General features: G+C 59.9%; 1 protein-coding gene across 4 annotated transcripts in view; it reads right to left on the bottom strand.

The window, feature by feature from the left end:
* Positions 1 to 1975: 1975 nt before the first annotated feature.
* DALRD3 (DALR anticodon binding domain containing 3) overlaps positions 1976 to 12974 on the bottom strand; it is an 11283-nt gene continuing 284 nt past the window's right edge. Inside the window, exons 1-14 of one of the 4 annotated variants that reach the window (XM_043552023.1) lie at positions 11843 to 12025; positions 10528 to 10826; positions 10154 to 10434; positions 9833 to 9891; positions 9589 to 9711; positions 9302 to 9439; positions 8916 to 8986; positions 7551 to 7609; positions 6594 to 6676; positions 5556 to 5679; positions 4901 to 4959; positions 4433 to 4546; positions 3047 to 3115; positions 1976 to 2646 (exon numbers count right to left, since the gene is read on the bottom strand). In XM_043552023.1, the coding sequence (XP_043407958.1) occupies positions 2527 to 2646; positions 3047 to 3115; positions 4433 to 4546; positions 4901 to 4959; positions 5556 to 5679; positions 6594 to 6676; positions 7551 to 7609; positions 8916 to 8986; positions 9302 to 9439; positions 9589 to 9711; positions 9833 to 9891; positions 10154 to 10434; positions 10528 to 10826; positions 11843 to 12025 (1782 nt within the window). In that variant the 3' untranslated portion in view covers positions 1976 to 2526. Of the gene's footprint in view, positions 2647 to 3046; positions 3116 to 4432; positions 4547 to 4900; positions 4960 to 5555; positions 5680 to 6593; positions 6677 to 7550; positions 7610 to 8915; positions 8987 to 9301; positions 9440 to 9588; positions 9712 to 9832; positions 9892 to 10153; positions 10435 to 10527; positions 10827 to 11842; positions 12026 to 12974 lie in introns of those variants that run through there. The other 3 variants (XM_037905659.2, XM_037905660.2, XM_037905661.2) reach the window with 3 other exon arrangements.

Here is a 12974-nt window from a genome sequence, read left to right as displayed (position 1 = left end):
GTGGGGTGACCGTGGATGTTCAGGGGCTGCCTGGCTTGGCTGTGCCCGGCAGCATGTCCTGACTGCAGAGCCCTTGGAGGGGTCCCACTGCTGGGTGTCAGGGTGTGTCAGCACCTGACAGCACCGCCTGGATGGAGGAGACATCCTAGCCCCAGGCTGAGATGGGCAGCTGCTGGGGAACCCACTAACAGGGCGCAGGGCCCAGCAGACCCCCTGAGCGGCACTGCACTGAGCAGTTCTGTTCCCCATCCTCAGGCTCCTCCGGTGGGTGGTGCCTGCATGTTTCCCCGTGCCCGGGAGGTTTGGGGCCAATGTGCTTGCGCTGGGACTTGCTGAAGGAGATGCTTTGTGCTGCTGTCTCCTCTCCGGCTTGGGCTCAGTAGTTCTGGGCCCTGCACCCTGGGCTGGCTGCGGTTACCTGCTCCCCGAGTGCCCCAGGCATATTGCATAGCTCTGGATTGCAGTTTGGAGAGGCTGTGCCAGGCCCCTTGGTGCAGCCCAGCTGTTGTGCACAGACAGCTCCGTGGCCCTTGGGCCAGTCCACTCTGGTGAGCTGCTGGTCTGGCTGTGAAGTGGGGTGAGTTGAGGGGAAGTGAGCAGCACAGACCGAGGGACACTGCACCTCAGGGGGAGGTGGCCCATGCGCTGCTCTGTGCCCTCGCACCACACTAGCCTCACACTGACCATCCAGGGAGACAGGGCAGAGCCCGAGTGACCTTCCAGAGGTGGCTCTTCAGGAGAGCAAAACAAAGGACAGCCCCTGGAGGAGCCTAGGCAGGCATGGAGGCTGCAGGCAACAGGCACACTGCTCCGTGACCAGTGCAGTTGGCTGAGGGTCAGCACTGCCCACAGCAGGAGTCACCAGCTGGCCAGGCTGCACCCCGAAGATGGACGTGACCCCATCCTTGGGGAGGAGCCATGGGCCTGGGAGAAACAGGGAAGATGGTGCCAGGGGACCAGCTGGCCAGGACAGGTACAGCCTTGTCTCAGTGCCAGGGCACCTCCCTGGGGGCTGCACAGGCTAGTGTTTGACTGGGGGAGTCTGTGTTCCTTGGGGCAGGAAAGCTGCAGCTTCTCTTTCTCTCAGGCTGGTACTGGTCGCAGCAGCCCAGCCAGTGCCATGCTGACGCATGTAGAGCCCAGGGTCTCCGCTCGCTGCTGGGTCCTCAGCGTGGCTCAATTGCTGCTGAGCCCGCCAGGCTGCGTTGGGCTGACAGGTCTGGACTAGCGGGATTACGGAGCATGGGCAGAGCTGTGCAGGCATGGCAATGGGGGAAGGGCCTGAGGCAGAGCTGTGGGTGGAGGCCCAGGAGTGGAATGGCGGGGGGTCTGGAGCGGGGCGAGGTGGAGCTGGGGGCCCAGGAGTGGAATGGCGGGGGGTCTGGAGCGGGGCGAGGTGGAGCTGGGGGCCCAGGAGTGGAATGGCGGGGGGTCTGGAGCGGGGCGAGGTCGAGCTGGGGGCCCAGGCGTGGTATGGCGGGGGGTCTGGAGCGGGGTGCTGCGGAGCTGGGGGCCCAGTAGTGGAATGGCGGGGGGTCTGGAGCGGGGCGAGGTGGAGCTGGGGACCCAGGAGTGGAATGGCGGGGGGTCTGGAGCGGGGCGAGGTGGAGCTGGGGGCCCAGGACTGGAATGGCGGGGGGTCTGGAGCGGGGCGAGGTGGAGCTGGGGGCCCAGGCGTGGTATGGCGGGGGGTCTGGAGCGGGGCGAGGTGGAGCTGGGGGCCCAGGCGTGGTATGGCGGGGGGTCTGGAGCGGGGCGAGGTGGAGCTGGGGGCCCAGGACTGGAATGGCGGGGGGTCTGGAGCGGGGCGAGGTGGAGCTGGGGGCCCAGGAGTGGAATGGCGGGGGGTCTGGAGCGGGGCGAGGTGGAGCTGGGGGCCCAGGAGTGGAATGGTGGGGGGTCTGGAGCGGGGTGCTGCGGAGCTGGGGGCCCAGGACTGGAATGGTGGGGGGTTAAACAAGAAAACAGCAGCTGCTCCATAACAATCTGTATTTGGATCCAACACCAAGGATGCTGGCCCCCTCAGGGTAGGGGCAAGTGACCCTGGGGCCCGTGGGGACCTCAGCCAGTTCAGAGCAAAACAGCCAAAAAACCACTTGTTACAACACAACCAAGGCTGAGGCCTGGCCTGCTGGGGTGCCCGACTCCACCCCAGGGGGCGGGGGGCTCACGGCAAGGCAGGCAGATTCTGAGGGGCTGACAGGGGCTGGGACACGGCCTCTCCTGCTCCTGGGCAGTTTGCGGCAGGAGGCCGGCAAGTTTGGCATCAGTGGCTAGGAGGCAGAGCCCATGGCCAGGTGCCCGCAGTGCCACTGCCTCCTCCCCAGCACTAGCTGTGGGAAGGGCATTTAATCCCTTCTGTTCCAAAACAACCAGCCCCTCCAGATAGCAACTAAACCTGGGGGGAACCCCGCCCCCACCCTCTAAAACAGGGTTAGCCCTTTAACTCCGAACAACAGCTTCAGAACAGACTCTGCCCTCCCCCTGTGCTACCGTTTCGGCACTAATGTGTGGTGCCCGCAGGGCTCAGATCTGGCTGAGAGGAGGCAGGTGGAGGGTAGCCAGGGCCCTGTGGATCACGTCTCTCACTCCTCTCATCAGCTGTAGCCGAGCAAACATCTGGCTGAACAAGTGAGGCAGCGGCTCCTGGAAGAGAGGGGGCAGCAAGTGAGAGCAGAGGCTGCAGCTTCCCTGCGCTCCCGGGGCAGGGCTCCCTGCAGCTCCTGCTCAGTGTAGGGAGGGCTTCCTAGAACCCCTTCCTCCTTTCCTCCCCATGCTCTCAGCCCCCCTGCTGGATGGGGTGCCCTTCGCCACATGGTGCTGAGGCCACTGAGCGCTGGGCAGGGGAAGCGTGCCCTAGCCAGCAAGCCAGGCTTTCCTAGCTGGGCACCCCTGTTGGTGCACTGCCATCCCATTAGCTTCCCACGGAGGGGCCTGGCCAGTTGGGCCCTGAAGCTTGCAGGGGAGGGTGCTGCTCTGGCTCCCTGGAGAGAGCAGCTACTGTGGGAGGGAGGGCAGGCTGTTTCCCAGGAGGGTCCCTGCTTACCCCCAAGATGTGAACGCGGTTGTAGTAGGAGCTGAAGTCCATGCTCAGGTGGATCAGGAACTTGCACACCTGCCACACAAAGCAGAGCAGCTAGAGACCTTTCTTCCCGCAGGGGGAGTCAGAGACCATGTGCACGCTCCCTGCTAGGTGGTCGCACAGTGACACCCATCCCACTCTGCCTAGTCGATCACCCCATCACGGTCCTGGGCACCTCTTTCCAGGCCTTCTGCCCCTACGGCCAGCGCTGCCAGGGCTGCAGCTAGCGGCTCCATGCTTGTCTCCTCCCACGCGGGGCTCCTGCTGACACCTGCTGGGTGCCCAGGGATGGGAAAGCAGCAGCGGCCCCCAGAGGAGGTGCTGTGGGAAGCAGCCTGGGCTCAGTCCCAGCGGAGAACCACAATTAGAGGCTGGCTTGCACAACTGCTTTGAAGTGCCAATGGAATGAACATCCGGGAGAAGCCCTGCAGAACAGGCAGCAAGCCCCCCTGCCTGTAACAGCAGTGGCCAGGGCCCCACAGTCACCCACACCTGCACAGCACCCCGGGCCTGGCCAGCTCAGCAGAGAGGCCACGGACTGAGTGGGCCACAGAGCATGAGCTCCTCTTGCTCCCAGCAAGGCAGCTTGTGCTGCTGCCTCCATTGGACCTGTGGCCAGCCTGCCTCTGCCTGGGATCATTCATTCTCCATGCTGTTGAGGCGGCTGGTCAGACTGCTGGGGTTATCTCCTCTCGAACAGTCCCCCTGGGGCAATGCCCTGGAGGCAGACACGAGGGACTAGCTCCCTGTTCTCCACCATTGTCCTTACTGGCAGGGCCCTGCCCCTCCACGCTGCTAGGCCTGTCAGCTTGGGACACCCATTCGTCCCTCTCACTGCTGCCCTGTAATCGCAGTCGCTGTCCCTCTTCCCCCCTCCCGCCCCGAATTAACGTGTAAGGGCAGCATGCTCTCCTCCTGCAAACCCCCCTCCTGCCGGACACACAGCTGTGCCGCCCGCAAGGCAGCAAGGGCTGCAGCTGTTTGGAAGAGGGTTATTTAGCAGCAGCCAAGCTCACTTGCTTACTCCTCCCTGCACCTCCTGTTTGCCAAACTAATTTGCAGCTTGTGTTAAATCAGACTTAACTCTACAGGGCTCAGCAGGCCCCGATTCTAACTGGGACGTCTAGGCGTTGGCTGTCTAATGAATCTCTTCAAGAACGGTGGCTATAGCGCCAAAGCAGCCCTCTCTAGTGCTCCACAGACAACCTGCAAACCTCCAGGCTGGTGCCAGCCAGGAGCAGCCCTCGCACCCGCCTGGGGCTCTGTCCCCAGTAAGCCAGCTTGGCCAGAGCCCTCATCGGGGGGTGAGAGCCTGCAGATCCTCCCAGCACCCAGCCTCACTGCTCTCACCGCCTCAGTGCTGGCTGTGATTCGAATCCCTTTGCTGGAGAGGGGCAGTTGTGCTGACTGGCTCAGGGTCTCTGGGAAGGGAAGGATGTAGTTGAACAGCAAAAGCCATTCACCCTATGGAAGGAACACAAATGTCAGTCACCTCCCAGCAGCCTCCGGAGCTCTCTCCCCTCACCCCATGGCCAGCTCAGGTAGTCCCACTGGACTGGAAGCCAGGACGGGGGAGGACAGCCGTCAGGCCCAGTGATGGTTCTCCTGGGAGCCAGTCTGAACTCTGGGCTGTCTGAGATTCCAGTGGCCCAATGGATCAGACCCTCCCAAATGCTCCTGCTAAACTGCCTGGGCCCTTTCCGAGGGGGGCGTGCAGGAGGAAATGACTGTGGGGCGGAGTGAGGATAAGCTTGACTGGCAGCCCCTCCAGTCATGGGTCCCAGCCATGGGTCCCAGCCCTTGCCCTTGCCCACTCACCTCTTCTCTGAGCAGGGAGAAGTTCAGTTCTGATGCTGGGGGGAAGGCCGGGTATGCACCTGGAATAAAAGTTCAGAGCCCGGTTACACACCTGTGGCAGCACAGATCTGGGGAAGAGCCGAGATTGGCAGCAGCTCAGAGATGGGCAGGGGTTTGATACCTGGAGACACCTAGCATAAAAGATTCTTCCAAGCAATCGAAGCTGGCTCAGTCACATCATCCATTGCTTTTGTCACGGTTTCCAGCCTGCTGCAGGGGGAAGGCCTCCCCTGCACCTTCCTGCCCTGATGCTGGGGCCGTTGGCCTGAATGCTGTGCTTGGTGAGTGGGCTGGGCCTGCCTGAGCTGCTGGACCCCACCCCTTGGAGCGGCTTTGTCAGACAGTTTGTCGCAGGCCCACCCACAAAGACCATCCACAAAGGATTTTCTCTGCCTTCTGGATCAGTCAGACCAAGGGCTACGAGTCCATCCAGCCTGAGCCCCTGGAACCTCTGGGGGGCCCTGACTAGCAGTAAGGCCCAGCCTGGCCAGTTGCTGCCGTCGCTCCCAGGGGGTTGCTCACTGCATCGGTCTGGGGCTAGTCTTGCTCAGCAGTGGCCCGAGCTGAGCGGAATGTCCTGCCTGCAGCTGATCAGCCAGGCTGTCCCGGCACTCACCTTGCTCCACAGCTTGCTGGTAAGTTTTGAAGAGCGTAGCAAGTCGGGCGCAGTTGTACATCACAAAGGCTCCACTTTTCGTTCCCTTTGTGGAGATGCTGCTGTCCTCCAGGTCAAGGATAATCTGAAGGGGGAAACCAGCTCCGTTCCTCTCTCACTTTTTCCTCAGTGGTCCGCCCAGCAATACCTACTTCCTCCCCATTCTCATGAGCCCCTGCACCACTTCCCCTGGTGGCATCTGACCCTGGCCTTCTCTTGGAAGAAGGAGAGTTGGGCAAGTACCAGGTTGCATCTAGGCCCCAGCCTGGAGACCATTAGGAAATGCTTCCTCAGGGCAAATTTGCCTCAGATTTCCCCAGTCCATTCACACGTTCCAAGCAATAGGGCTCCCGTCCCTGCTTTTGGGAGAGCAATGCATGGTCTAAGAGCTCACTGCTAGCAAAGGATTCCTGATCATCAGCCTCCATTTGCCTTTGCTTCATTTCATCCCTTTGTTCGTAGTCACACCCTGACCAATGCCTTTTCCTCCCCACGTCAACCTCCTTCGAATGCCTGCTCCTTAGCCATTTGGGAGCCCAAGGGAGAGCTGTCGAGCTCTAACCTTTTCTCAGAACCCTCTCCTGCCCCATTTCTGTTACTTGTCTCCGAGTTCCCTCTAATTTGTTCCCCTCCTCCTGGTGCCAAGAGCCACACCCAAAACCGATGCTGCACTTGACTGTCAAGAGACTTGCTGTCGACTTCTTGCTCTGGGTTTATAGCTCAGAATAGCTTGTTCCACTGCAATATCGCATTAGAAGCTCCTATCTAATTTGCTGTGTGCTATCTCCTAGGTCTCTCAGGGTCATGGCTTCCCAGGTTCTTGTATGTCTCAGAGTCCTTTCCCTGAAACGTAGTGACTGTCTTTTCCCACATTTGCTGGCTGTAGACAGTGGGATGTTGCTCGCTCCCTGTCCCCGTAAGGCCCAGGGGCCAGCATACACAGGGATTGCTTCTTAGTGACGAGGAAGGAAAAGCAACATGGTTCCTTCGTGCGCTTACCTGACTTTGATGGGCTGTACTCAGCATTTCAAACCTGATGGCAGCTGATGTCAAGACGCTGATGATCTCAGTCCAAGAGTCATCTGCGCAGAAAACGTGGCAAAGAACATACAACTAGAAGGGCCTGGCTGAGCCCACCAGCCATGCCACCCGCTAAGCCTGCACATGGTCATAGCTGGGACATATCTCTCAGCCCCAGTCAACTTCTTGCCAGAAGAGGAGGGCATGTCGGGGGGGCAGCCCAGCCGCCACCTGGGAAATGTGGGCTTTGTGAGTTTCGTGCAGGTGCAGGAGGCTGGGGTACAGCTGTGGGGGCCAGCTCCCCCTCTCCCCACACGCCATGCTGGCACTGGTTGGGCATGCTCCCCATCAGCATGCCTCAGCCCTGCCCAGGAGGCCGCCCCGGGGGCAAGAGGGAGTTTGCTGACCATTGCTTGTGAAGTGATTGGTCTCTGCTGAGGCCCCAGCTATTAGCCTGGTGATGGTTGTTTGGATGCCTCCTCACCGGATGAACACCCATCGTGGGAATGACTTTCAGGCCCTGCTGATCTGGACTGGGAGAACCGAAAGTCAGGGCCCTGCAAATCTGCTTGAAATCCACAGACCATGTTCGCGGATTGGATGCGGGGGTGCTACTAAAGGGCTCTGAACTCCTCTGGGAAAAGCAGGCCTGCGGCAGCATGGTGTACATGCTGCTGGGGAGAGAAGAGCCACCAGTGCTAGTCCTCCAGCAGCTAATTCCCAGAGGCTGGGCTCTCACGCCTGTGACTTCACACACACAGCAGCTAACGTGCAGCAAGAGGAGCCGCAGGTGACGCTAGCCCTGGTGAGAGGCTGCCTGCACAAATGCAACCTGCGGGTGAGGAGGCTCCAGGGGCTGCCTGGTCTCCTTGGGTCAATGAAGGCACAAGAGCAGGAGGAAGCATCCCCTGGCCAAGCAAAGGCATGAAGCCTTACCCTGAACAAGGTCTCCATACTTCATGACCGAGGCTTCGTACATCTGGCACCTGCGGAGGCTGGGAGGAATAAATGCAGTGATGCAAGACAGCCCAGGGCTATCATCCCCTTGCCAGCTCTCAGCTGCACTTGGCACCGCCCTGGCCCATCTGAGTACAATGGCAATGCCCACCCAACAAAGCTGGGGATCAGACAGTGTCCAAAAGAGCCACCCAGCAGAAAGGGGCACTCTTATTGACTTGTAGCAATGAATCCCCCCTTGGTCACATCTCTGCCCACTCCTATTGGCTGCCAGGGTTTTGGCTCCAGCTCTGCCAGCCCAGAGAGGCTGGGCTAAGAGACCAGGTCTCCTTTCTCTTGGGCGGCAGAGTGGCAACCCAACAACCTGGGGCGGAGCTCCATGCAGCAAGGACAGCGTCAAACTGAAACCAGCTCCCTGAAAGGTTGTGTTCCTGACCAGAGACTGGACCCCTCTACTACTGAACCAGTAACATGGGACGCTGATTCATGATGTGAGGGCAGCTGGGCCTTTGGAGCACCACCTCAAGCTGGGCCCCTCACAGGAAGCAGAAGAGAGGAGTTCCGAGCGGCCTCTCTCGCCTTTCAATGGCTGAGGAAATCAGAAAGCCATTGATCAGAATCCTAAGGATGCAGACTTCTTTCCTGCCCGGGTCCCTGGCTGATGGCACTGATGCAGGGATCGGCAGAATCTCTGGCCAGAGCCGAAACGGGGGCAGACAGCAGGTTGGACACACAACTGTCCATGCCCAAACCTGCCCCTCAAAGATGCTGCAGTGAGCTGTCCATCCAGCACCAACATCCCGGCCTAGTTCTATCAGGCCTGCCTGCTTCTGTCCTCACCTCCCCACCGTGTCTTTGCAGGACAGACATTGTAAGAAGGGCTTACCCTCTCTTTCCATTTCCCACAGCATTACCCTGTGACCCCACCCCAGAGCACTAGCCCTCCACAGTGCAGGTAGTGCAGAGTCAAGGCCTGCTCCTCAGGACATGAGCTGTAGCCCTGCAGGGCTATGCAGATCAGGGTTGCCAGAAGCACGGCTAATGGCTTGAAGAGGAGACTGGAAGTCAGGACACCAGGTTTCTCTTCCCAGTGCTCGCTATGCAACTTCGATTAAGCCTCCTCCTTGTCCATCCTAGCCACCTTTGTAAGGTGCTGCGTGCCATTCAGAGGAGTTGGGCTGAAGAAGCACTGCAAGGGTTACAGAATATTCTACAGCGCCAGCAGCTTGGGCAGCACTTTTACAGAAGGAAAAAACACCCTGATTATCAGCCACCTCAGCAGAACGCAGGGAAACGCGCTCGGTTGAACAGCTGCAGCAGAGTCCTTGCTAAGTGCCAACTTACTGGAAGTACTGGGGTGCCCCCACAGGAGAGGGGGAGTTAGCAACCTTCACTGGCCCACAGACGAGGTGTTTCTGAGAGAGAGGAGGAGAGAGTGAATCCTGGGACAAAGGAGGGGCAAACAGCTCCCTGACCTTCTGCACTTCACCAAGGGCTTTGCCCGTTCAGGCAGTATTGGGATGCATGAAATACGGAGTACGCCAGACAGCACAGCCGTTCAGCTGTGCTTAGATCCCAGGGTGATAGGCACCACAGACCAACCTGAGCCCCGGCTCTTAATGGGTGCTCCCAGACCGTTGTAATGTCACAGCTTATTCAGTCAAAAGAAACCAGCCGTGCTGTGAGTGATTCCAGTTTCGTCTACCCTCCTCCCCCCGATGCCCTATCACCTTAGCATCAAGGTCTTCAGGGGCAGGGACACTGCCTTTCTGACTGAGCACTACAGATAAGAAGGGCAGGGGGAGGCTACAGAGGAGGAAAAGGAAGGTTTTCAAGGAGATAAGGTCTCCTTTCACCATGAGTTCTTCCTGGGGGAAATCAGAGGGAGCCATGCTCAGACACCCCTACCCCCAACCCAGACAACTTCACACAGCAGCAGAAAACACTTTCCCATCATTGCCCTCTGCTGGGTGCTGCCACGGGAGGCAGCAATGGGGGAGTCAGAGACGTGCCTCACCTGCAAGGCTGTGTGAGGTCCCAGGTCCAACATCCTCCAGAGCAAATCCACCTGCTGCTGCTGGAACTCGCCCTTACAGCTCACCACATGCACCACCCTGCAGCAGCCTGCCGGTCCCGTGCCCTGCAGCAAAGCGCAGCCTGGTTAGATGTACTCCCACCAAGCACAGAAAGGAGCAGGGCAGGCGCTCTGGGTTCCCTGTTTACCAGAGCAGCACAAACCCACAGGCAGCAGGGTTACTCACCGCACAGCGCAGGGCCATCTGCCGCAGCTCTGCCAGGACCCGCAGCTTCTCCTCAGTCACTGCCAAGGAGGAGGAGAGGACTCAAAAAGGGAGGTACAGACTCTTTGCACCCTGTCTCCACCCCAGCCATTGCTGCCTCAGTCAGTGTCCTGTGGGGCTATGACTTGCTAAAGGCTGGTGCGCCAGAACCAGGAAAGAGCAATGGGAGTGGAAAGGGGGGATTTGAGCCTAAACACCCCATATTTTCTATATGGCAATAGAGCCAACTGCAACCTTGTGCCCACCCAGTCAGATAGCAAATGTTAAACATGTGACGCTTACCAAGACAGACATCTAGGTTGGGGTCATAGCCCTCCAAGCTCTGCTGCGCCAGGAAGTTTTTCAAATGGACTTTATATATTACATCATCAGCCAGCCTCATCTGCTGTGGCTCCAGCCCTGGGACTGTAGCATAAGGGCATTGGCTGAGGACTTGCTTCAAGGCCAAAACATCCTCAGGAATGAATGCTGTTTCCAGCTCTGAGGGCCAGTCAACTCTCAGCTGGTGCAGAAACTTCTGGATTCCTTCATCGGGCACAGCAGGAACCAGGTGGACATTCATCCTAGAATCAAATACAAACACCATTCACCATGCATGAGCTGGTGCAACATCCAAGGAAGAGCATTTAAAGAGCTGGAGAATTCAATCCACTGACCCCTGTATTCTGAGCACTTCAGCCAAGTGGTCAGTTACTAGAATGGCTCTCAGATTGGTCAGGCTAAGCATGTCCAGGCTTCTCCGGCCCCAGAGGGGTGTGCAGTTCAGGATGATACTCTGCCCACTTGCTGCCTGGGAAGGCTTTGTGAACTCAGCAATAGAATTCAGGACCTGCTGGAAGGCAGCAGGTCTCTGTAACTGAACAGTCAGCCCCAGTGGGGTCTGCTGACAGCTCTGGAGAGGTGGTACTCCAGGGCATTTTAATGAAATCACATCCTCTATGATGCCTTTGGGAACCTGCAAGAAGACAAGACAGACACATGAAAAGCTCCTCTTGGAGACACCTTCTTTAACACCAGTGTGCCATCTTGGAAATTCCTCACTCTTACTGACAGAAATTAGCTGGAATCTCACCAGTCTAGGTTAGATTCATAAACTTTCAGGCAGTTACTGCAGCCCATGGTGGTAGGGGCTGCTGTCCCTTCAGTGCTAGTTGTGAGCCTAGGACCCTAGTGTGGTGCAAGGGGGACACCTGGGGGAATTCTGCGCCACTGCGCAGTGTAGAATTTTTCAGAAATTAACATTGTGCATGCAGACTTTCCTTTTCCCCCACAGAAATGGGCTGCAGTGCTGCGAGCCGCTACCGGACTCCCTAAGCCCAGCTTGCACATAGTCGACACTGCTGGGGAGAGGAAAAGGGAGCTCCAGGGTTCCTGGCAGCTGCAGTTCCCAGCACGTCCTGAGGGAATGTAGGAAGCTGTGCAATCTGGGGGCAGGGGCTGTGGGTATCTAGCCCCCACAGCTGGGCTCTAGGGTGGGAAGGGGGCAGAGGAACTGGAACGTCATAGGGGATTCTTTAACTCTCCGGGGGAGGGGGGTGAATTTTTGTGTGTGCTTATATTGTTACAGATATACTTGCTGACCAGTATTTTGAAATAAATTACCAAAATAACTGAAACTGGCATGATTATGTCGTGCGATTTTGACAGACAAAATTTCCAGAATTTTAATACTGTGCGCAGAAGTTTTAATTTTTAGTGCACGGTTTTCAGTGGCTCGGCGCAGCGTGTCCCAGGAGTAAAAGGGGCACCGTCCCATTGGCGGTGCCTGTGACTGAGACACCACAGACAAGGTGCCCCCTGCCCGACCCCCTGCCCTGCAACCGGAGCAGGGAGCCCGGGCCCCAGGGAATCCCCCAGCCGCCGGGGCTGCACCTCTCGGCCCCGCCCCGCGTGGCCTTAGGCCCCGCCCCGCGCCCACAGGCCCCGCCCCCGCCAGCCCTGAGCCCCTCCCCCTTCGCTCTCGCCGCCTACCGGCCCCCCCGCGAACAGAGCCCGCAGCGCGGCCTGGGGGGCCAGGAAGTCGCGGCTCCGCAGGTTCCGGGCGCTGCTCTCCTTGAACCAGACGGAGGCGGGGGGGCCGAGTTCCTTCTTCAGCGCCGCGTTCAGGGCCCCCAGGGTCTCCGACACCCCGAACCGGCCCCCGCCCGTCTCCATGGGGACCGAGGCAGCTGCCGAAACCGGAACCCGCCGCCAGGGATTCGGGGGCAACGGATACTGAGCAACTCCCTGTTTGTCTAACCGGAAGTGGCGTCACACAGTCGAGCAGCCTTCTTGGATGTGGAGGCAGGTGACGGCGGCCATTTTAGGTGTGGCGAGAAGTTCCGCGGACGCCATCTTGGGTGTAGCCGGAAGAGGGCGGTTGCCATCTTGCCCGTAGCCTGTGGCGGCTGCCAGGTTAGGTCTGGGGGCAGCCGCCCCGGCTGTGAGGCCCCGGCCCTGCCGCCTCCCGGCCCATCTGGCATGGGCCTCGCCCCCTCTTCCTGGCGCCATGCCCCACCTCCACTGGCCTGGCGCCCATCCCCCCACCGCCCCCCAGCCCTGGCGCTCATCCCCCCCCAGCGCTGGCCTAATGCCCATCCCCCCACCGCCCCCCAGCCGTGGCCTGGCTCCCATCCCCCCACCGCCCCCCAGCCCTGGCGCCCATCCCCCCCCCCAGCGCTGGCCTAATGCCCATCCCCCCAGCCGTGGCCTGGCGCCCATCCCCCCACCGCCCCCCCAGCCGTGGCCTGGCGCCCATCCCCCCACCGCCCCCCCAGCCGTGGCCTGGCGCCCATCCCCCCACCGCCCCCCAGCCGTGGCCTGGCGCCCTTCCCATCCTCCAGCACTGGCCTAGTGCCCATCCCCCCACCCCCACCCACGCTTGCCTGGCGTCCTTCCCACCCCCAGTACTGGCTTAGTGCCCATCCTCCCACCCCACGAGTGCTGGCCTGGCACCCTTCCCACCCCCAGCACTGGCCTAATGCCGATCTCCCAACCCCTCCCAGTGCTGGCCTGGTGCCCTTCCCACCCCCAGCACTGGCTTAGTGCCCATCCCCCCACCAGCACTGGCCTGGTGCCCACCCCACCCCCAGTGCTGGCTCCCAGCCCTCCCAGTGTCCTGCTC

The sequence above is a fragment of the Chelonia mydas genome, chromosome 7 (assembly GCF_015237465.2).
Source record: "Chelonia mydas isolate rCheMyd1 chromosome 7, rCheMyd1.pri.v2, whole genome shotgun sequence".
NCBI classification, from domain to species: Eukaryota; Metazoa; Chordata; order Testudines; family Cheloniidae; genus Chelonia; species Chelonia mydas.
The sequence above is the reverse complement of the archived record's forward strand: the minus strand, read 5'-3'. Positions and strand labels throughout refer to the sequence as shown.